At 42.0% G+C, this 25,235-nt stretch overlaps 2 protein-coding genes across 7 annotated transcripts in view; one reads left to right on the top strand and one right to left on the bottom strand.

Annotated features, from left to right (window-relative positions):
• The window catches only part of chst14 (carbohydrate (N-acetylgalactosamine 4-0) sulfotransferase 14), a 14,427-nt gene extending 11,127 nt beyond the window's left edge, over positions 1 to 3,300 (bottom strand). Inside the window, exon 1 of the mRNA XM_043690547.1 lies at positions 2,979 to 3,300. Within this exon, the coding sequence (XP_043546482.1) occupies positions 2,979 to 3,260 (282 nt within the window). The 5' untranslated portion in view covers positions 3,261 to 3,300. The remainder of the gene's footprint in view (positions 1 to 2,978) is intronic.
• Positions 3,301 to 13,657: 10,357 nt separating this feature from the next.
• The window catches only part of cracd (capping protein inhibiting regulator of actin dynamics), a 216,741-nt gene continuing 205,163 nt past the window's right edge, over positions 13,658 to 25,235 (top strand). For 3 of the 6 annotated variants that reach the window (XM_043690507.1, XM_043690497.1, XM_043690514.1), the window contains exon 1: positions 14,416 to 14,705. The gene's annotated coding sequence lies outside the window, so the exon portion shown is untranslated. Of the gene's footprint in view, positions 13,679 to 14,414; positions 14,706 to 25,235 lie in introns of those variants that run through there. The other 3 variants (XM_043690532.1, XM_043690470.1, XM_043690478.1) reach the window with 2 other exon arrangements.

Below are 25,235 nucleotides of genomic sequence, written 5' to 3'. Positions count from 1 at the left end.
CAGGGTTGAACTCCATCTGCCACTCCTCAGCCCAGCTCTGCATCATATCCAAGTCCCCTTGCAGCCGACAATAGCCCTCCTCACTATCCACAACTCCACCAATCTTCGTATCGTCTGCAGAAGAGCATCTCTAGGACTGCATGGAATCAGTGGACTTAACTGTATTCAAGTGCTCAGCAAAAAAACTTAGATAGGTACACAATTACCATGACAGAATTCATTAGCAAATGCTTGGAGCACTGTGTGCCAAGGAAGTCAACCCAGGTTTTCTCCAACCGGAAACCTTGATGAACTGGGAAATCCACTCCCTACTGAAGACCAGGTGTGCGGCATTGGTGTCAGATGATACACACCGAGACGGAAAATCCAGATATGACCTCCGCAAAGCCAGAGATGCCAAGAGGCAGTACCAAACCAAGTCAGAGGCCCATACGACCTCCCACTGCCTGTGACAAGGCCTAAACAACAATGAGATACAAATTGCAGCAGAACAAAATAGCAGACAAAGACATACCTCTCCCTGATGTGCTCAATGGTTTCTATGTTCGGTTTGTGCAGTGTGGTGTCATCTGCTTTGACAGCCCTGGATGCCCCTGTTCCTTCCATCACCTTTGCAGCCATCAGATCCGTCTTCCTGAGTCAACCCAAGGAAAGTGACGGGCCTGGATGGTGTCCCCGGCCAAACACTTAGATCCTGTGCAGATCAGTTGGCGGAGGTATTCAATGACATCTTCAACCTCTTCCTCCAAGCCGAAGTCTCCACCTTCTTCAGGAAGACCACCACCATCCCAGTACCAAAGAAAACACATGCAATGTGCCTTAATGACTACTACTTAGTGGCTCTGATCTCCATAATCATGAAGTGCTTCACGAGGTGGGTCATGGCCCACATCAACTCTAGTTTACGAGCCTACCTCAGTCCCTTGCAATTTGCCTCCTGACGTAACATGTTCAGAGCAGACAACGAAGACACCTCTGCAACCGGGTCCTCAGCTTCCTGACCAGTAGACTGCAATCAGTGAAGACACATGAAGGCACAACAACACCCCCTCTTCCTCAGGCAGCTCAGAAATTTTGGCATATCCACAAGGATCTTCACCAACTTTTACAGATGCACCACAAAAAGCATACTGTCCAAGAGTATGATAGCCTGGTACGGTAACTGCTCTGCCCAGTAATGTAAGAAACTGCAGACGGTTGTGTGCACAACCCAAATCATCATGGAATCTAACCTTCCAACCATGGACTCCATTCACGCTTGTCATTGCCGTGGAAAGGCTGCCAACATCAAAGACCCCTCCCATTCCAGTAATGCTCTCTTCTAACCTCTTCTGTCAGGCAGAAGGTACAGAAGCTTGAACACACGCACCAGCTGGTCCAATAACAGCTTTTTCCCTACCTTTAGTAGACTGATGAATGGACTCTCTAACTTCAAATAATGTTTATCTTGTTAATGTTGATCTTGCCTCACGCACATCCAATGTGGTGTAAACTATCTGCCTCACTCTGTCCAATTTTTTTCCACCCAATGATCTGTACAACCTTGCTTACTCCGATTTGCCTGTACAGCTCGCAAGCAAGCTTTTCACTGTACAGTAGCGCCTCGACTTACGAACTTAATCTGTTCCGGGACCCGGTTCGCGAACCAAAAAGGTTGCGAACTGAATCAATTTTTCCCATTGTTCGGATATTTCTGGAGTCTTTTCTCTTTTTTGTCTCTTAGAGGTTGGTGATGCCACAAGAAAACAATCCAGAGAAACTTGTTTTTTTCTTTGTTGCAGAATTTTCTGAAAATGGGACATCATATTGTCATTTAAAATGTTCACGCGGGGCTCGAGAGCTTTTGTGTTCAAAGCGTGCTTGGCTAAGCAGAACAATGAAACCACGTGGTCGCACACAGGCTTTTTGCGTTCGCACCTTCGCTTGTACCTTGAATTTCGTACGTACGTTGAAGCACAATTTTACATACAATCCTGTTCGTAAACCGATTTGTTCGCGAACAGGGTCGTTCGTATGTTGAGGCACTACTGTACTTCAGTACACATGACAATAAACCAAATCAATCAACCAGTCCACCACTGATAAGATATGAGACAGGTACAAGTCAATAATGTGATGAAACCTTTTCAATTGCCTGGATTATTGACACTTGAACAATACTCAAGAAGCTCAATATCATCCAGGACAAAATAGCCCACTTGATTGGAAACAAACATTCACTCCCTCTACCACTGATGCTGACCAGCTAATAAAATCAGAAAATCACTTACACTCCTTGAAGAACATCTTCCAAATGCATGATGTCTACCTATAGGAGGTCAAGGGCTGTAAAGACATGCAACCACCACCATTTGTTAGTTTTCCTCCTAGTCACTCACCATGCTGACTTATAAATATATCACTGCTCCATCAAAGTTATTGAGTTAAAATCCTAGAATTTCCTTCCTTATAGCCATGTGGATCTACCTACAACACATGGAATGCAGTGGTTCAAGAAAGGAGCTCACTACCAACCTCAAATGGGCAGCTAGGGAGGGGCAGTAAATACCACCCAGTCAGTGACACCTATATTGCATGAACAAACCACATACAAAAACAAATTCCTTATATTACTCATTCACGTGTCAACATTGTTTCTGCTTTGTAGCAGGGTACATTGTAGAGGAGCTCGACTGATCCAATACTGACTCTTACCTGGTGACAATACAACCTGTGATCGTTACTCCCACAGTCACAAAGATGTGCAGCTCAGGTGAGTTGGCCATGCTAAACCGTCCATAGTGTTAGGTGCATTAGTCAGGGGGAAATGGGTCTGGGTGGGTTACTCTTCGGAGGGACGGTGTGGACTGGTTGGGCCGAAGGGCCTGTTTCCACACTGTCGGGAATCTAAAACCAATAACAGTGGTTTAACTAGTATAACCAGTGGTAACTAGTGGTTAGCAGTCACTGGTCACATTAAGGGCCGATGCCGTTCTCACCTGGTACTCGGGGTCCTCGTCCCATTTCCACTTGTCCCCGATGCCGGCAGCAGCTTGAACTCCTCGCCGCCCCCCTGGTCCCCCATCACCGCCGTCGTCGCCGCCGCCACCGGCCGGGCCCCGGGCTCCGTACGAGCGGCCGCTCAGAGTGTCCACCTCGGCCAGCATACCCTTCTGGATCATCAGCAGCAGCCCACCCGACGCCACGATCACACCGAACGTCAACATAGTCGGCAGCAGCACCGCTCTCCGAACGGCCCGAGCCAGCGTCAGGCCGCCCATGGCCCCGGCTCCGCTCACACCGGCACAGCCCGCCCCTCCCCCCGGCCCGGTACGGACCACCCCAATCCCCGGCTCCAACCCCACCTCCGGCCACAACACACATGCGCAGCGCCGCCCGCTCGGCACGCTGGGATTTGTAGTTTCCTTGCTGACACATCAAACCCTCCACTGCGCATGCGCCGGAATTCGTCCGCGCCTGGGGAGACCGAATTTCCCGTCTCCAGATAAGTTACCGATGCAGAGTTTCTTAGTCTCGCTAATTCTGGTTGAAACCATTCTTGGAGATCTGATAATATTACCTATATTGCAACACTTCTGCAAAAATTGTAGCCCATTGAATATTCAACAGCAGGGTTCATAAAGGAATAGTCGTAGATTTAATGCATTCAGATTTCAAACAGGCGCTTGATAATATGCAGCATGAAACATTGATCCACCAAAAGGGTATGACATCTTGGTGTAGATAGAAGATTGGCTAACTTAGAAACAAGCTGAACAAAATTCGATGAGTCCAAAATTCAGATTCTTGCCAGCAGGATAAAGTTTTGCGATCTCTGAATTCAAAAGGTGAGTTGAAACTCCCGACTGCAGGTCCTAGATACAAAACATTAATTCGGTCTTTCTCTCTCCACAGATGCTACCAGACCTGCTCCATATTTTCTGTGTTTGTTCCTAATTTCAGGTGCCACGAAGTTTATCTACAGGCATTAGCATCTCATGAGAAGCACATCTCGCTGGAAATCAGTGGTTGATTCCAATTAACTACCACCAAAATGAAAAATGCATCCCTAGTTTCAATGTAAGCATGGACCAAGTTGAAAGGGAAGGTGCATGCTGTATCTGTGGGCAGATTAAAGTGCAAATAGTAAAAGTGAGGGAGGATGTTTGTGGCTGAGGGGCAGACTAAAACACAATGGCAAAGGAAATTACTGTATATCCAGGTGTGGAAGAATGGAGCTTGCATAAGTTTCTGTCTTCTCCTGAGACGTTTGGGTCTGTCATTGGAGAGACAGTGTCACAAGGTGATGGATGTTTAGGATGTGGTCCTTGCAGTGTGAATGTCATTTACAGAGGTATATGTTTAGTGTACTGAGTGGTGGAGGATATGTTCACAGTTATAGTTGTGAATTTGATGTTGAATGACAGGAGTTGGTAGATCTGGGTCTGGAAGCATAGTGCTATGGTACAAGTTATCTGTGGTGAGGAGGTAGAGATTCAGGTGATCTATTGCTACCTTGTTATGCATTCAGAGGGCAAAGTGAGGAAATCAACAGCCACACAGAATTAGCTGATATTGGTAGAGGTTCCAAGGTGACAGGGGAGGATCCAATGCAAAAATAACAACTCATCAGAAAGGTGACTGTATACTGTACTCTAGGTGTGGGTGCTGTAATGTGCTGTACATTTGGAGCAAGACTTCTCTACTTTTAAATTCCATTCAACTTTAATAAAAGCTAACATTCTCTTTTTTTCTACTCAGTTGCCATACCATCATGATTCCAAATAGCAGAGAATTTACATCTGATTATGCAAGAGTTACTTGATGCTACATTTATTCAAATACTACCTTGCTGTTACTGTCACCTCATCTTGGGAGTTCTGGTTTTGATCATATTTGGATCAAGGATATGCAGTAATACAGTTTGGCCCTGCTGAAATCTAAATTGAGCTTCTGTAATTGCATTATTGCTCATTAACTGCCAATTGGTAGCTCTGTTGATGGAGAAAGTGAGGACTGCAGATGCTGGAGATCAGAGCTGAAAATGTGTTGCTGGAAAAGCGCAGCAGGTCAGGCAGCATCCAAGGAGCAGGAGAATCAATGTTTCGGGCATGAGCCCTTCTACAGGAATCCTGAAGAAGGGCTCATGCCTGAAACGTCGATTCTCCTGCTCCTTGGATGCTGCCTGACCTGCTGCGCTTTTCCAGCAACACATTTTCAGCTCTGTTGATGACCAGTTCTATAATTTTGCTGATGATCACAAATAGACTAATGTGGTAATTGTCCAGGTTTGATGTGTCCTCTATATCCTGTTCAAAATCTATGTAGTACAGTGATAATGGCATTGCACACAATGGAGGGTTACCACAAATATGAATCAATACTTTATCCCCAGAGCATTAATGTGGACCACTGGGTTAGTAGCAAACTGACATTGCCATGACACCACCACCTCTCCTGCACTATAGAAAGGTCACACAGAAGATTTATAAAAATGATACCAGAAATGCATGGATAGACATATCAGAAATGGAATGACAAGCCGAGTGTCTTTTATTTTTAATAAACTTGTAAAGATGATCTTTTAGAGGTACTTAAAATTAGGTAGAGATCTGACAGAGAGGATTCGGAATGAATGTTTACTATTGCGCTGCAAAGCTTGATTAGAGGCCATCAGTATATAATAGTCATCAAAAAAAGTCCATAATAAAATCAGAAGAAATGTCTTGAGCCAAGAAGTGATAAAATGGTTGAACATGCTTCCACAGGGAGTAGTTGGAAGTGAATAGAACAGATGCATTCCAGGGAAAGCTTGACACAAATGGAGAGAATAGGAGGGAATACCAGGAGCAGCACCAGGCATACATTAAAAAAAAGAGGTGTCAACCTGGTGAAGCTACCAAGCAGGACTACTTGCAAGCTAAACAGTATAAGCAGCAAGTGATAGAGCTAAGCGATCCCACAACCAATAGATCAGATCAGAGCTCTGCAGTCCTGCCATATCAATCTTGGATGAAGTGGACAACTAAACAACTGACTGGACTAGGAGACTGCACAAATATCCAGCAATAGTACTCAAGATTTGTGCTCCAAAACATGCTGCATCCCTAGCTGTTCCACTACAGCTATAACTCTGGTATCTACCGGGTTGCCTAGGTATATGTTCTACACAAAAAGCCTGACAAATCCAATCCAACCAAATATCACTCCATCAGTCTATTGTCGGTCATCAGGCAAGTGATGGGAGGTGTCCTTAAGCGTGGTAATTTAAAATTATTTTCAGTCTCCCTGTCACTGTTTAGGTCTATTATTTTATTGCCATCAAAGGTCTTTGTCAACATACTTCATCACCTGTTGAATGGCATTCACAAAAATGTTAATATCAAGTAAATTAAGTATCCCAGTGAGATTGCTGCATACTAATTTACTAGGGTTTACCATCTTCAGTATATACAATAATCTCCCAAAAGTGTTACTTTTGAATTAAAGGCAGGTAGATTAATTCCTCATTCTTATTCTGTCACTCTGCGCAATTGCACGGTGTATAAATTACATCTGCTTTCTTTCCCCCTTAAGTTGTAACATCTATAAACACTAGTCTTTCTCTATGATTCAGAGATACTTGAGTTCTCTAGAAAAAGTCTTCCTTGTTCACTGGAAACCATGTCCTTCTGCCAAAAACAGCATCTTTGAGTGAATGCTGTGGCTCAGCTAGATAATATTTATTTCCAGTTGGCTTGAATTTGAGAAAGAACATCTGATGACAGTATGATGTTTCTCAAAACTTTATGTGCTAATTTAGAAACTGTTTTTGGTTGCCTAATAATGCTAAGTGCAGTGTATACTGTTCCTAAGCACTTTGATGATATTGTAGTCATCCAGTATTTTTGCCAATGAATCAAACATATCCAAAGATTTTTTTTTTAAATGCAGCAATTTCATCATGAGTCTGATTGTTTAGCCACTTATGGATTGCTTGCCTTAGTTGTAGCAGACTGTTTCGAGTCAGGATACTATATTTTGATCTTCACACTAAGCAAACAGTAAATATTCTAGGATAATAATACTGAAAAAGTACTCCATAATCTGTCAGAAGAAATGCCAAAATGATGACAAAACCAAAATGCAGTACCTATGACGAATGTGAAATTAAAAAATACCAGGCAATATTGGAAACACCAAGATTGTTAGACTTGTAAATATTTATAAAGGTGAAAGACCATAGAACTTGGTGCAAAAATAAGCCACTCAGCCCACTGAGTTTGCTCAGCCATTCAATCAGATTATGGTTGATCTGGTAATCCTTGAATCCGTTTTCCTGCCTTTACTCTTGACTCTCTTACTGAATAAAAATATGTCAGTTGCAGCCTTGAATAAGTATATTGGCTTAGGCTTTACAGCCTTCTGCAGTAAAGAATACCATAGATTCACAGTTCTTTATGAGAAGAAATTCCTTCTCATCACTGCTTTAAATGGGCAATCACTCCCCCTTAGGTTATATCCTCTGGTCCACAAGTCTCTCCCACAAGGGAAGTAATCTCTCAGCATTTACTGTATCAAGTCTTCTAAGAATCTATATGTTTCCATCATGATTTCCTCTCATTCTTCAAAATTGCATTGAGCACAACCCAAGGTACTCAACCTCTCCTCACGAGAATATCCCTCAATGTCTGAGATTAATTTAGTCAGCCTAACTTTGGAGCAGCTGCATGTGCAGTTTAAAGGGTGCATTGCTGTAGACATTGAAAATCTGAAACAAACACAAAATACTATTGGAAAAACTCACAGGTCTGGCAGCATTTTTGGAGAGAGAACTGAGTTATCGTTTTTTCTTCAGTCTGAAAAAGATTCTGCATTGATTCTGCCTGATCTGCTAAGTTTCTCCAGCATTCACTGTGCTTGTCACACTATTTTACATGTAGTCTAATTAGCGCCTTGTTTTAGTAAGACCTCCCCACTTTTATACTCCATTGCCTTTGAAATAAAGGCCAAAATTCAATTTGCATTTCCTGTCACCTTCTCCTGAACTTTTATGTTTTCTTTTGCGATTTGTACATGATGACTTCCAAATCACTCTATGCTGCAGTTTTCTGCAGTTTTTATCTACTTAGGTCATTTAGCCTTCCTGCCAAAGTGCAAAACCTATATTTTTCCACTTTATTCCACTTGCAAGTTTTTGCCCGCTCCCCTGTCTATATACATTTGAGGACTGTTTGTATCATCAGCAACATCATTTTCCCACCTATTTTTGAGTCCTGCACAAACTCGGTGATAGTACATTCACTTCCATCATATAATCATTAATACGTATTTAAAAATAATTGTAACCCAGCACTGATCACAGTAGCACTCCACTAGTCACAGGCTGTCATCCTGAAAATGCCCTCCTTATCCCACTCTCTGTATTCTCTTAGTAAGCTAATTAACTAGCCTCAACACCATGGGCTATTAATGTAAGTAGCCTTAGGTGCAATATTTTATTAAATATCTTTTGGAAATCTAAATATATTACATTTAGTTGTTCCCCTTTGTTTATGCTGCTTGATATCGGCTCAAAGAATTCATGCAGCCGTGCTGACTCTGTTTGGTTTTTATCATGTATTTCTAAATGCTCTGTTATTGCATCCTTTATATTGGACCCCAACAGCTTTCCAATGATTGATGTTAAGTTAATTAGTCTAGAATTAGCTTTTATCTGTCTCTCTTGCTATTCGAATGTGTGTTACATTGACTGTTTTCCAATACTTTGGGACTTTTCCAGAATCAAAGGATTCTTGGAAGTTCACTATCAGTGCATTCACTGTCTTGGTACCTTCCTTCTTAAAATTCCTAGTTTGCAACCGTTCAAATCCAGGAGGCTGATCAGTCTTTAGTCCCACTAGTTTCCCCAGAATCTTTTCTTCACTATATTTGCTTGTTGGAAAGCTGAATACATTGCATCTAGTACTATCCCCTTATCAACTCATACTGCTTCTGCCAAGCCCCTATTAGTTTTGTACATTAAAATACACCACTCAGAGTATATTTTGCACCTTTGCCACCCAAAGTGCTTCCTCCAACTGTTGTCCAACTGTTGAATGGCCTATTTCTGCTCCTATGTCATATGGTCTTCTGACTTGGTGAACTGGGAAGGAGAGAATAAAGGAGGGAAGGAGTTAAAATGAATTGGAAGTTGCGCCATCTATCCAGTAGCAATCTATGTTAACATTTTAAGTCAGACTATGAAGACAGGTCACAACCTGAAATATTAACTGTTAAAACTGCAGAATATTTCCAGCATTATTGGGTTTTTTTTGCAGATTTCCAAGGTTTTACCTTTGGACTGCATGTTCAATGGTGTCTACAAAACATCATTGGCAGAAACCTGAGATCAAATCACCTAACTGCTCCCATAAGAAGAATTGTGATTGAGGATTCAAATATCATTAAATCCCTACAGTGTGCAAACAGGCTATTTGGCCCAACAGGTCCATGCCAACACTCCAAAGAGAATTCCACACAGACCCATTCCTTTACATTTCCCCTGACCAATGCCCTAACCACTGAGCCACCATGTAAGAAGAAGAATAGCTAGCTCTCCTGGTCGATAATGGGTAAACTGACAATGATTTTATTGATTTATTTATGTCACTTTAAATCTTTTACAAAATGCAGTGAAAAGTATGTACAGTATAGTGCCATCACTCTCTGGTGCCATCTTAAAATGCAGAAAAATAAACCAAACAAGAATATAAAGGCAGGAAAATAAAGAAGTAAAGTAAACATGTTCAATGTTTGCACACTGTAGGGATTTAATGATATTTGAATCCTCAATCACAATTCTTCTTTTGGGAGCAGTTTGGTGATTTGATCTCAGGTTTCTGCCAATGATGTTTTGTAGACACCATTGAACATGCAGTCCAAAGGTAAAACCTTGGAAATCTGCAAAAAAAACCCAATAATGCTGGAAATATTCTGCAGTTTTAACAGCATCTATGAGGACAGAAACAGTTAATATTTGGTTAAGCATTCCACCACATGCCTGGTGGCCAGGCACAAGTTCCCTTCGCCACACCACCACAGGACACCCTCACCATGATGAGTCCTTGCTGGACCACACCAATGCAGCCGCCATTGATGCCGCCAAATACTGCACCAGCCCAAATCAAATCCACTTCTGCAATGAGTCTGGTTCGGGGAGTCAGGCAGGGCTGCCGTCTCTCTCCTGCCTTGTTTGTGTGCTGCATAGAGCCATTTGCCGAGTCCATCAGGAAGGATGCGAGCCTGAGAGGGGTGACTATTCTTGGCAGTGGGGGCCGAAAGGTTAAGGCCTTCCTGTACATGGATGACATTGACGTTTTCTGCTTGGATCTGCTGTCCGCGCACAGACTCGTGTATCTGTGACCAGTTCGAGTGGGCCTCGGGGGCCAAGGTAAACTGAGGCAAGAGGGAGGCCATGCTCTTCGGGAACTGGGCCGACCAATCCTCTATCCTCTTCACCATCAGGACTGACCACCTGAAGGTGCTGGGTATTTGGTTCGGGGGGGCTGGGGCTTGCGCCAAGACTTGGGAGGGTGGATCAGGAAAGCGAGGCAGAAACTGGGCAGATGGGAGCAGCGGTCGCTCTCCATCGCAGGAAAAAACCTGGTCATCAGATGTGAGGTTCTGTCAGTATTGTTATATGTGGGACAGGTCTGGCCTATCCCCAGAACCTGTGCCGCCGCAGTCACCTGGGCCATCTTCCACTTCATGTGGAGATCAAAGATGGACTGGGTCCGAAGGGCCACAATGTATAAAGATCGGTGCAATGGGGGAAAAAACACGGCCAACGCCACCCTCACCCTGATGGCCACCTTTGTGTGTGGCTGCATCAAGCTGTGCGTGGATCCCCGATACGCAAACACCAAGTGTCACTCCATACTGAGGTTCTACCTGTCCCCGGTGTTGCAAAGGATGGGCCTAGCCTCGCTGCTGCGGAACGCTCCAAGTAGTTGGACTGTTCCGTATCACCTGTCTTTCGTGGAGAAATTTATGAAGAAAAACACCTTTGACCACAAGTCCGTCAGGAAGTGGTTAGCACGTAGTGTCCTTGAGACCCTTCGGGAAAAGGAGAGGGCGGATCCTATCGAGCGGTTCCCTGAGCAGACTGTCAAAGTCATTTGGCAGAATGCCTCATCGCCAGACCTTTCCAACAAGCACCAAGACGTGGCTTGGCTGGTGGTGAGAAGGGCTCTGCCAGTGAGATCCTTTATGCATGCCCAGACTCTCAGCCGCACTGCACGCTGCCCTAGAAGCGGCTGCGGGGGGGGGGGGGCAAGACTGTCACACACCTCCTTCTAGGATGTGCCTATGCAAAGGAAGTCTGGAGAGGAATGCAGTGGTGTTTGTCAAGGTTCGTCCCAAGCAGCGCCGTGACGTGGGACTCCATGCTCTTTGGTCTGTTCCCGGGACGCACACTGAGACGAACATTAACTGTGCCTGGAGGATCATCAACTTGGTGAAAGATGCTCTTTGGGCGGTCTGAAACCTGTTGATCTTCCAGCTGAAGGTGCTGACTCCGACTGAGTGTTGCGGACTGGCACATTCCAAGGTCCAGGACTACGTGTTGAGGGACACGCTGAAGCTTGGGGCACACTGCCGCCAAGGCACGGTGGGGAAAGACCACCGTGTAACATCTGCCTGCTTAAGAAGAACAGGGGGCCCACCCAGTCATTTGGACTCCGCTGATGTCTCAGCAGAATAGCTGGATAGTCAATGTACAGACTTGTATATAGGAAAAATCAATTTCAATATCTGTATGTAAAGCAATATAATGTGTGCATTAGAATGGCATGACCAATTGTATAGAGATCCAAATAATTTTATGAATAAAGTATATTTTTGAAATAAAAAAATTGAGTCTAGTCTGGTTGCCAATGCAGCCACTGCCGATGCTGCTGGGTCTCGTACTGGACCCAAACTCGCCTCCGCCACAATGAGTCGCGTCTCCATGAGTCGCGTTGGATGCAGACACTGCTGAGAAGCCAAACCCGCCTCCGCCATCGCTCTTCAATAAAAGTTAAGTAAAATAAGAGAAAAAAAAGCAAGAAAGGAGAGGGAAAGAAAACAAGAAAAGAAACTAAAAGGAAAGTGGAGCAGATGAGCCCTGGGCTCAGAAGCCCTTGTTGCATTTTATCCTTGTCACTACTAAACTGAGACAAACTGAATCAACATTGGGGTGTCATAATTGGCTATCAAGTTGGAAATATAAATCTTCTTCTGGTCGCTAGTGAATGACTCCTGCTGGAAGATAACTCTGTGCTGATAATGGATCAGAATGGGAACAGGGCTGCAATATCCGCCTCAGTTAAATAACTTGTCGGCTTTAATTCAAGCAAACAATAAAAATGATGACTTGGATTACTCGCAAAAGACCTACTGGCACCCATGGTACAAGTGGTAGCAATTTTAGGAGAGAAGAGTAAAAGAAATTGAAAATATACATCAATGTGTATTTCTGACAATAGAAGAAATAGCCAGATTTCCAGTTCAATTGGTTCTATTTACTAAGCGAAAGTGAGGACTGCAGATGCTGGAGATCAGAGCTGAAAATGTGTTGCTGGAAAAGCGCAGCAGGTCAGGCAGCATCCAAGAAGCAGGAGAATCGACGTTTCAGGCTTGAGCCCTTCTTTAGGAATGATGCTGCCTGACCTGCTGCGCTTTTCCAGCAACACGTTTTCAGCTCTGGTTCTATTTACTAACCTACCTGACAATGTTCCAATCTCTGACTAATAATGAGTGGGAGGTGCACAGCTTGCAATAAAAATAGGCATAAGAGAAGAAATCAATCAATGCAGTAAAACTTAGCTCTTTTGGATTCATCATTGTCAAAAGACTGAACAGAATTGAGCCCCTTGCATTTCTGAACCATGTTCTGTCAAAAACAAGTTCAGGATGAGGGAAAATGGAATAGAATGGGAAGACTGCTATTATGTACTTTGTAATGGTGTGCCTGGTAAAGTGGAAACTGTGTCTACTGTTATTGTTTCAAACAATGCCATTTGGCCCAACAAGTCTACGCTAACGGTATTTATTGTTCAAATTCACAATATATTTTAAAACGTGCAATTTTACATTAGATTATTTACACTGTGGAAACAGGCCCTTCGGCCCAACAAGTCCACACCGACCCGCCGAAGCGCAACCCACCCAGACCCATTCCCCTAGCCCTGTACTACGGGCAATTTACATGGCCAATTCACCTAACCTGCACATCTTTGGACTGTGGGAGGAAACCCACGCAGACACGGGGAGAATGTGCAAACTCCACACAGACAGTTGCTTGAGGCGGGAAATTGAACCCGGGTCTCTGGCGCTGTGAGGCAGCAGTGCTAACCACTATGCCACCGCGCCACCCGCAGTTATTAACTGAATAACTCTGAATACACATAATGTTTGTTTACCAACATCAGACAGGCATGTCTGTGAACAGAAAGAATTGTCAAAAGTATTTTAAATTTAAGCAAATTGATCGCAGAAAAGATACTTAATCATTAATAGGAAATTTGGTATTCAACCACACAAAGGTGATAATATGGCATCTAAGTTTTAGTTGCCCATGGTGCTATTCCCGAATGGGTGAGCCAGTGCATGCGGATACAAGTTGATACACAGCTTGTGGCAGACGCCAGGTCCTGGGTGCTACCTCCGGGGTCACTGGAGTTATCGGGGAGAGAGATTGGTGAGTTGTAAGTTTAACCGTTCGAATGAGGCAAACGGAGTGAACGTGTCAATGCGCTCGGGTAGCGAATTGCTCAAAGCGCTGCCTGAAGCTCGGTCTGTGCTGAGCAGTCTGAGACCCAAGTGATTGCACTGTGCTGCCCAGAAATGTTGCGTTGGTGAGCAGCTTCTCAGGGGCAAATAGAAAAAAAACAAGACGACAAAGCTGAGAACGAGGGGAGTGTGTAGATTTCGTAATTGGATGTATAATTAGGATTTAATATTCATCAAGTGAACTCGATTTTCAATTTTAAAAAAAACCTGCAGATGCTGGGAAATCTGAAACAAAAACAGAAATAACTGGAGAAACTCAACAAACTCTGGCAGCATATGGAGAGAAAGCAGAGTCAAGTTTCGGGTCCAGAGTCCTTTCTGCAGAACTCGAGTTTCTCTCCACAGATACTGCCAGACTTGCTGAGTTTATCCAGCTATTTCTGTTTTTGATTTTCAATAGATGCTTTTTTATGAAAAATAATATAATTGGTAAATTGGTTCATTCAGTAAACTGGCACAGAGCAGGACTGTCCTTTTTATATCGATTCACAAGTCATCCTAATGCAATCTACACTTGCGGGTTTGATTCACAGCTTAATAATTGATCTCGATCTAACATTGATTCGAGGAGTATATCAGGGACATGCAGCCTTGTGAAAAAGGGCTCTACGAGAAGCTTTACTGTTGCCCGGGTGGAGGCAGGAGCAGTTCCTGTCATTCCCCACGTGCAAGGAGAAAGGGCTGTTCTCTGGTACATACAGAGAGTGTGGGTTTGTTCAGCAGACTGCTTTTTGTTAAAAGCACATTCTGGTCCTCCCTTAACAGAAGCAGCAATGGAGGCGGATTAGACCCAAACCCCGGGCTGCACATTATTTTCCTGGCACATCCGAAACAGCAAAACAAAAGAGAAAAAAACTCGCCATAACGTAACGGTCAACGCAGCCCGAGAAGGAGAAAATAATGATCAGGGATTGAGCTGGGAAATTGAATGTAAGGTATGGCCGTTTCGTTTGAAATATCGAATGATGGACGGAACTGGTTTATGGTTTATGGTATACTGTGAGGAGGGTCGTTGAAGGTTTATGTATGTGTTAGCAAGCCATGTGTTTATTGACACTGTGAAAAAAGACAGGGAGCCGGAGAAACTGTCAAAGCGATGCAGAGGTCAACGAGAGAAGAAGCAGTTGCTCAGTCACATAAATAGATGCTCGTGAAAAATCAGAAGGTGGATCGAACAATAAAAGACAGCAGTTTATCAACATGAGTCACATATATTGAAATATCCTTTCTATACACAAGGTTACTCCGCTACGTTTTGCATTTTTCTTAATTTTTAAAAAATCTTTCTTGTTTTCCATGATCGCTGTCTCATTTACTGAAGCAAAGGGAATGCGATTCAAATCGCTCACTGGGGGAAAAATATGTTGTACAGTATTCTGTCAGCTTCAACTGGCATAATTTATCGGCAGTATGTCTTTGTATTTGATGTTAGTTGTGCAGTTTTATGGCTTGACATGTTTCCCGTTTTGTTTAGTGGAATATCGACTGTTGTATTCTGAATGAATATCCCTTTACCACACGAGAAAGCAAAATGACAGCTTTTCCATTTAGAAAATGTCTCTGTAAAGAGGCACCATTTTTTGATTGTTTAGATATATTAAATATAATGTCGGCTAGAACACATCTCTCACAGTCCTGTACGCTAAAAGTGTACTGCCTGTTTTATTAAATAGACAATAGACATATTTCTGTTGGTTTTACTGCGGGCACATGGACATAGATTCTAAGAGGATAATAAGATATGCAAATAACTCAGCCATCTTTCAAATGTTTCATCAGCTTTCTTCTTTATTCTAACACATATTTTACATTCACAGATTTCAGAGAGCATTATAGTTGTTCATAATTTCAGCATATTAATCATAATCAAAAAACCTGTTAACAGATTTGAAAAATAACTTGATTAAGTTCATTGCCGTCCCATTCTTTATGCTATATTGCTAGGGAGAATGGTAAAATTGCATGCGCACAACATACAGTAACCTATTATGCCCTTGAAGAACCAACCATTCTCAATGAGTAAGGGCTGGGTTTGAGATCTGTTACTGAATGTAACCTAATGCATCTCATCCAGCCATTGAATTATGCAAGTTCAACCAGAATAACCATAATACTTTGTCCATTTTATGACCCCTCAAGAGACACAACCAAATGAATAGGTAGTTAAGCCCAATTTAATAGTTTGACATAATGCTGCAAATTATTGTTGGTAGTTTATTGTAATGTACCTATTCTGGTTGATAGAGTGTAATTTGGAATACCACCTTATTTTAAAACAGTTTAAAAATAATAATTTATCAGTTGTAAAAGCCATTTTGAAGTATAACCAAAGGTCATCATCAAGAAATTAATTCAGTTGGATGGTACACAATGTGGATATAAACAGTTATGTCTGTGATAAGGCTTGCATTGTTATTTATGCCCAAGACTTTGAAGGTTTGGGAAAAAGATGAATATTTTTCAGTTCCTTGTGAAAATTGAAAATATGTGACGAGAAAGATCTTGAAAACAAACCTGATGGTGTAAAAATGGGGTACGACTGATCAGAGAGGAAGTTAATATTTTTTTCTGGATATTGATGTATGACTCATCCATTTGTTACTCATTAGTGTGCATTTTGTCAGTACTGATGGGCAAAAATGATTCAAAGCAGCAGAGATATTAAAAAATTGAAAGTTTCAATGATAAAATAGGAAATGTAAAATTCTGTCTCTATTCCGATAGATATAATACACCCAATTGATTAAAATGATTGAAATATTCTAAGTAATTGTGGCAAATGCATTAAGGTTGTTATTCATAATACAGTTAACTCCCATAAAAATAATTCCGTTAGTTGTCATGCTAGAGAATATCCTCTGATGGGCAGAGTGATCTTTTCTTATCCAGAACTTTTATGTTTTAAATGGTTGTGTTTTTATTCTTTTTTCTAACTTACTCTTTGAGTTCCGTGATTGTCCGGAAATGGTTAGTGAACTTCAAACCAGATGAGATGGTAACATGTGTTTCAGGAATTAACCTTTTCTTTGTGGAAATAATGTTTTGTAGACATTATTCTGTCATAACAAATTACATCAGATGCTAGCAGGATTGGGAATTGGAAAAGTAAAACGAAGAATTTGTTTCTTCAGTTACAGATTTGTTAATGGTGCAGAAGGAGGACTTTGACCCATAATGTCTTTCTAACAATTTTAACTTAGTGCCATTCTTGTTTGTCTTTCCTGTAACCTTTGCATTGTTTCTATTTAAATGATTTCCAGTAACTTCTTGAATGCTCCAGTTGAACCTGCCACCACTGTACTTCCAGGTAATACACACCATGCCCTAAATACACACTGTGTGAAAAAGTACTTTTTTCATCTTGGTTTATTCCTTTTGTACTCTATCTGTTTATGAATGGGAACAGTTTCTCTCTATTTGGCCTGACCAGACCCCTTTTGATTTTGAAAACTTCTATCAAATATTTTCTTGCCCTTCTCTCCAAGGAAAATTGTGTCAACATCTCCAGTCTTTCTTCCTAATTGAAGTGTCCCATCCCTGAAGTATTCTCAGAAACTTCCATACTCTCTCCAATCCATTCACATTCTTCCCATAGCATGGCAATCAGAAATGTACATAATACTCCAGCTGAGCTCTATCAATGTCTTATATAAATTCATCATAAGTTCCCTGCTCTCATACTCTGTGCCCTTACTTATGAAGTCTAGGATACTGTATGTTTTATTAACAGCTGTTGATACCTGTCCTGGCACTTATAATGACTGATGTACTTATACACTGTGCTCTGTTTCTCTGCTCCTGAATATCCTTTTCGAATAGTATATTTATTTTATACAATCTCCTCATGTTCTTTGTACCTCACGTTTCTCCATGTTCATCTGCCACCTAAACCACACACTCCACCCACATATTAATGTCCTTTTGTGGTTCTACACTGTCTTCACAATTTACACTTCTCCCAAATTTTGAGTTGCTCACAAACTTTCAAATTGCTCCTTGCACACCATGATCAAGTGTACATTTATGTGTATGTATATTCAAAGTCAGGAAAAGCAAGGGTACCAATACCAACCCCAAAGAACTCCACTACAAACCTTCTTCCAGTCTGAAAATTAACCATTAACCATTCTGTTCTATTTCACATCCCTCGGCCAATTTCATATCCATGTTGCTACAGTCCATTTTTAAAAGTGCCAAAGTACTGATTAATGGTTATAACAGCCTGCATTAACCTACATAACTAGACAGTAGATTGCCAATCTATGTCCTTTGCTCCATTCTACACGGAGTGGCAGTCTTTGCACAAATGCCATTAGAGGTTAATATTGGAACCACATTTATTTTTAATGCTTGTTACATTCAGGGTAAGATCAGTAAAGTTTATCTATCATGGAAACCATTCTTTGAGGGTTAAGGATGAAAGAATGAACAAAAATCTGAGAAACGATCATGTCATCTTAAGAAAAGACAAGTGTAGTAAGGTTTTGTCTCAAAAGATTGTCTGCAACCAATTTTAAAGTAGTTTTGTTGAATACTTCCATTGTGCAAATGTTTAGATTCTCTCGATCTTTTCATTGAGTGCAGCTGGAAAAAGATACAAAGCTTTTTGTCTCACACTCATCAGAACAGTTAGCCGGTATAAGGAAAGCACCATTTATACTGTATAGGAGGAGAGTGCTGTCACAGCATACCAAGTAGACTGTGGTAAGGTAGTTACCATGGACACCAGGGCAAAGTACAAGACCCTTTATATTAATTTATGTAGCTTTGAGTACATGCAAGTGTACCACATTGCAGAGCCAACACATAATCCAAAATTGGTTGCCAGTGAGATTCTCCACACACTCAGGATTATTTAGCAAATACTGTCTAATCACAGAATCAAACCTCATGTTGGACTCCTATGTTGTGAAGGTTGTGAGAACAGGCTGGTTGGGTATGGTCAGTACCTTGCTTATCATGAACAGATGAAGGGATATGTTGTTTGATACAATCTGTCAGTTTTTGGGATCTATCCTGTAGGTAGGATAGGCAAAAGTGAGGACTGCAGATGCTGGAAATCAGAGTCTAGATTAGAGTGATGCTGGAAAAGCACAGCAGGTCAAGCAGCATCCGAGGAGCAGAAAAAATTGATGTTTCGGGCAAAAACCCTCCAATCTACCATGTAAGGGATTTCAAAAGTTTGAGCAACAAATGAAGCCAGCTGTTTCACATTGTTGGCGATTCTACTACTGTTGTAGCCATGGCATTCCCGCTCTTACTACTCGCTGAATAAAGAAACCGCCTCTGACATCTGTCCTATATCTATCACACCTCAATTTAAAGCTATGTCCCCTTGTGCTAGCCATCACCATCTGGGGAAAAAAAAGCTCTCACTGTCCATCCTATCTAACCCTCTGATCATCTTGTATGTCCCTATTAAGTAACCTCTCAACCTTCTTCTCTCTAACGAAAATAGCCTCAAGTCCCTCAGCCTTTCCTCGTAAGACCTTTCCTTGATACCAGGCAACATCCTAGTAAATCTCCTCTGCATCCTTTCCAATGCTTCCACACCCTTCCTCTAATGTGGTGACCCTGAACTGTACGCAATACTCCAAGTGCAGCCGCACCACAGTTTTGTACAGCTGCAACATGACCTCATGGTTCCAACTACAAATAAAACCTTCTACAAATAAAAGCTAACACACCATATGCCTTCTTAACAACCCTATCAACCTGGGTGGCAACTTTCAGGGATCTATGTAATGGACACCAAGATCTCTCTGCTCATCCACACTACGAAGAATCTTACCAATAGTCCAGTACTCTGCATTCCTGTTAAACCTTCCAAAGTGAATCATCTCACACTTTTCCATATTAAACTCCATTTACCATCTCTCAGCCCAGCTCTACAGCTTATCTATGTCCCTTTGTAACCTGCGATATCCTTTGGTACTGTCCACAACTCCACTGACCTTAGTGTCATCTGCACATTTACTAACCTATCCTACTATGCCCTCATCCAGGTCATTTATAAAAATGACAAACAGCAGTGGCCCCAAAACAGAGCTTTGCAGTACACTACTAGTAAAACTGAATTCTGGGATGAACATTTCCCATCAACTACCACCCTCTGTCTTCCTTCAGCAAGCCAATTTCTGATCCAAACTGCTAAATCAACCTCAATCCCATGTCTCTGTATTTTCTGCAATAGCCTATTGTGGGGAACTTAAGAAACGCTTTACTGAAATACATATACACCACATCAACCACTTTACCCTCATCCACCTGTTTGGTCACCTTCTCTAAGAACTCTAAGGTTTGTGAGGTACAACCTGGCCTTTACAAAACCGTGTTGACTATCCCTAATCAAATTACAATATTCCTTTCTAAATGATTATAAATCCTGTCTCTTATAATCCTTTCCAACACTTTTCCCACAACCAAAGTAAGATTCACTGGTCTATAATTAGCAGGGTTGTCTCTACTCCCCTTCTTGAACTTTCATTTGAGTTTGTTATTTGGATTTGGTTGGCTATTCCACATTTTTCTTGTTTTTGTTTGTATATTCCATTCCTGATATGTGAAAGTTTTTAGTAATTGAATCCTGGATGTAAACATTGTTAGTAAGACCAGCATTTATTGTCCATCCTTAATTTCCATTGACAAGATGTTGATGAGCCACCATCTTGAAATATTTCAGCCCATTTTGTGTGGATATACCCAAAGTGATATTAGGAAGGGAGTTTCAGTACTTTGACCCAACATCCATGAAGGATATGGTGCCAACTCAGGATGGTTTGAGTCCTGGTGATGATCTTGAAAGCATGTCCACTCAGCTGCAGTCCTTGTTCTTCCAGCTGGCAGAGTTCATGTGTTTGGAAGGTGCTGTCAAAGAAGCCTTGGTAATTTGCAATGATGCACCTTGTTGATGCTATGACTGTATACTAGTGGAGAAGACAACGACTGTTTAAGGTGGTAGATTAGGTTCCTGTCAATTGGGCTGAATAAAGCGCCATAGCAGTAATGCTGCTGCACAAGTAATCCAGAGGCCTAGACTAATGTCATGCGAGAACAGACCAAATCTCACCACAATTAACGGTGGAATATAAATTTAGGCAATAAATCAGGAGTCTCAGTAATAGTGCCATGCAGCTACAATTGACTTTTAAAGCACTAATGCCCTTTATGTAAGAATTCTTGCCCTATCTAGACTACATGAGTCCAGACACACAGCAATAAAGATAACTCCTAACTGCTGTCTGAAATGGCCCAGCAAGCCATTCAGTTCAAGGGCAATTAGACATGTTCAAAAAATGTTGGGCCTTTCCACCAACATCCAACATCTGAGAAAAGAATAAAGAAACAAAAATGTGCAAAATAACAGCATAAATCCATTTCAGCTGATTTCCTCTTCTTCTTTCTCAACTGCATAATGATTAGATTAGATTACTTACAGTGTGGATACAGTCCCTTCAGCCCACACCGACACGCAACCCACCCAGACCCATTCCCCTACATTTACCCCTTCACCTAACACTATGGGCAATTTAGCATGGCCAATTCACCTAACCTGCACATTTTTGGACTGTGGGAGGAAACAGAAGCACCCGGAGGAAACCCACAGAGACACAGGGAGAATGTGCAAACTCCACACAGTCAGTCGCCTAAGGCAGGAATTGAACCCAGGTCTCTGGCGTAGTGAGGCAGCAGTGCTAACCACCGTGCCACCCACTAACTGGAGCAGCAACGTAGTCCACTCTAAATTGTCACGCATTTTCTGAAAATAGCCATAAAGAAGACGGTGTAGGTGAATAACAGAGATCCCGCACACTAATGGTTCAGATCTTCTGGTCAGTAGAGTTGCTAGGTCGATCACTGTTGGTTGTGAACAGTGCAGGGTCCTGTTTTGTGTTCTTGCGAGCACTGTTTCAGTACAGTCAACCATAAGAAGAATGGCAATGAGGTGCAGTGCTGAGGACACACTTGCCTTTGACAACATCACTAACATCAGTAACTGTAATCAGGAAAATTTTAAAAGATCATAAATGTTTTTGTGAATGGGTGGATAGGTGGTTGGGTGGCAGTGTATTGACTTATACTACTATTCACCTGAATTACACCAGAGATTAAATAAATAATAGTTTTAGGAACAGTTCTTTGTAAATAACTCAAGCTGTTGGATATTTAAATTTGCCAGGTAACCACAGTGCTTGTGTAGGCATCAGGAATTTCACTGTCTGCTGAAAAACAACTGTGTTAGAAGCCTTAAGATTCACAACTATTGGTATTGGAAGATCTGGTCCAATGTTCTGTTCCGACAATAATGATTCTTCATTAACTCAAAAGGCTATCTCATCTGAGTGAACAATAACCCTGTTTGACCACATAAACCTCATCCTTCAGTTATCTGAAAGAACGTAGCTGCAAAATTCAGCTTCTTCGTGCTCACTGTTTCTGTAATACACATTCATATAACGCATAATCACATATTGGGTGCTGTCAAAATGGTTTATGATGAATGAGTGACTGATTCAATGAATTCAAGACAAAAAGCAACAAACAGGCTGCATACATATGTTTCCACAGGTAATCACTTGCACACAAACATTTGATCACACATTGGACTAGCAAAGAGTATTGTCCAGGACACAATGCAAACTCATTGATATTCTTCAGATGCTGCCACGGGGATCTCTACATTCACCAGAGTAATAATTTGAATCTCAGTTGGAAATTATATTTGAGAGATGATGCCTCCAATAGTTTTACCCTTAGGTTATGTGCTTAATGATAATGTGGCTTGAATTCACAATCATTCTAAGTTCCAAGGTGAGAGATCCATTAACTGAGCCAAGTTAACATCAGAATTTCATCATTAGTTTGCTCTCCTTGATATTACAAATTTACCATTTACAATGCAATTGCAACCTATTAAACCTTTTCTTAGTTGCTGTTTTTCCCTTTTTCATCTTTGGATGGGAAAATGTCCATGTTCTTCATCTGGGTTGTTTGGTAGGATTGTGGTGGACACGTAGGTGAACAGTCTGTGACATGACTTTGCTGCAAGTAAAATAAAATACTGCAGAATACTGTGTTTTGGAAGGGTTGCTGACTCAAAATCTCCTCACCTTGAGTTTACTCTTTGCCTCTGATTTGTGCTTGCTTTTCAAGGCGGCTTTTTTTTATATAGATGTTTTAGGGACAGTGATCCTGGGTGAGCTTTTCCGAGATCTCCAATGTCGTATCATAACTCCTAGAAAAGCTTTCAGGGTGTCCCTGTCATGCTTCCTTTGACCACCATAAGGGCACATACTAGACTCAAAAGCTGTCCATGGAAGAATCACTTCTGTAAATGAATCTCAGGCACTCCAGCTATGTGGCCAGCCCAACTCACTTGTTATTGCCTCAAAATAGGCTGATTGCCAAGTCATTTTTGGCAAACATCTCAGTGTGTGGTATTTTGTCCTGCCATCTGATGGTCAGAAATTTCAGAATGGTTGAGCTTCTTGGCATGATATTGGTAAATAGGCAAAGGCTCAGATGCTTAGAGAAGTTTGGCCAGGATATTGCATTCGATTTTCAGTTTGGTAGGCAGGCCCATTGCTCTTAATTCATTGAACACACCTGAGGGCAAGATTTACTGTGGCAATTGTTACATGTATCTTGTCATTAATATAGACAGCTCAAGAGAGATGGAACTGTCAGGAAGTAGGAATTTCTCCACCGTTGATAGGCTCTGGCCATGAATTGAAATTTGGGGGTAATGATAGGCCTTTAATAGAACTATTACTCTGTTTTCTTTACATTAACCTGAAAGCTCAAGTTGTTTCATGCATCAGAGAAGAAATCCATGCTACATTCCATATTCAACTGAAAACCAGCTGCTAATGCACAATCACTGACTTACAAAATATGATTGACCGAGGAGATCTTGGCCCTTGCCTAAAGTCATCTCAAATTGAGCAACTTCCTATCCACGTAGTTTCTGCTTTAGATGCCATGACCACCATAATGGAAGGCATTCAGAGAGCAAAACTGAGAAAAACATGCTGAAAAAGTCACTGTTTTTTAATTTCATTAGTGAGTGGGAATGGGCTGGCAGACCCACTATCACCCAGGACATGAATGAGCATGCAGTATTGGAATTGCCAAACTATTGGGAAGAATTTTTCAGGGCAGCTGAAATTCCCATTTACTTCCGCATGCTGTCATAGCTGACTGTGTCAAAGACCTTGGTGATGCTAACAAAAGTGATGGAGAGGTGCATGTTCTATTCTTGATGATTTTCCTGGACCTATCAATCTGCAAACTACATCAGTTTTTTTTTGTTGAAATCACACTGACTGATTAGTAGCAGGTTCTGTTTGAGATGTTACACTGAAATCTTCAGAAGAATTCTGGTAAAGAATTTGCTGATGGTGGAGAGGGGTGAGATTCCTCTACTTGTATCAAAATTGGCAAGTTTTTCGACTTTATTCACTCGTGGGCCATGGATATTGCTGACTGGGCCAGCATTTATTGCCTGTCCCTAGTTGCTCTTGAGAAGGTGGTGGTGAGCTGCCTTATTCACCTGTTGCAGTTGATTTAGTATAGGTGGATCCCATAAAGCCTTTAGGAAGGGAATTCCAGGATTTTGACCCAAAATCACTGAACGAACAGCAATATGTTTCCAAGTTAGGGTGGTGAGTGCCTTGGCAGGGACTTGCTGGTGGTGGCATTTCCATTATCTGCTGCTCTCGTTCTTGCTGGTGCAATGGTAGTACTGGTCACTGGTTTGGAAGGTGTTGTCTGCAGTGAACCTTGTAGATTTTTAACTGATGTCTGAAATTACCAAGCGAATCTCAAAGTTGTATCAAATCACTAGATAAAAGTCAAATAGGAAACATGTTGGTAGTAACCTATGTACCAGAAATGTCAAAGATGCACTGTACCCAGACAATGCTGTAGGTAGACAATGGAGGTTTCAACGAGGTAAAAACAATGACTGCAGATGCTGGAAACCAGATTCTGGATTAGTGGTGCTGGAAGAGCACAGCAATTCAGGCAGCATCCGAGGACAGGCAAAATCGACGTTTCGGGCAAAAGCCCTTCATCAGGAATAAAGGCAGAGAGCCTGAAGCATGGAGAGATAAGCTAGAGGAGGGTAGGGGTGGGGAGAGAGTGGCATAGAGTCTGAGGAAATGACCTGGGAGTTGCAATGAGAGAGAGACTCCCTGAGATTCTTGTAGAGAGAAGAGGAAAACTTCTTCAAGGCAGGCATCCTTGCAAGAGGATTCGCAGTAGGGTTAAAATCAACGAGGTAAAAACAATGACTGCAGATGCTGGAAACCAGATTCTGGATCAGTGGTGCTGGAAGAGCACAGCAATTCAGGCAGCATCCGAGGACAGGCAAAATCGACGTTTCGGGCAAAAGCCCTCCATCAGGAATAAAGGCAGAGAGCCTGAAACATGGAGAGATAAGCTAGAGGAGGGGGGGGGGGGGG

Source organism: Chiloscyllium plagiosum, chromosome 1, assembly GCF_004010195.1.
Source record: "Chiloscyllium plagiosum isolate BGI_BamShark_2017 chromosome 1, ASM401019v2, whole genome shotgun sequence".
Classification (NCBI taxonomy): domain Eukaryota; kingdom Metazoa; phylum Chordata; class Chondrichthyes; order Orectolobiformes; family Hemiscylliidae; genus Chiloscyllium; species Chiloscyllium plagiosum.
Note: the sequence above shows the minus strand (reverse complement) of the source record. Positions and strands in the feature narration are given on the sequence as shown.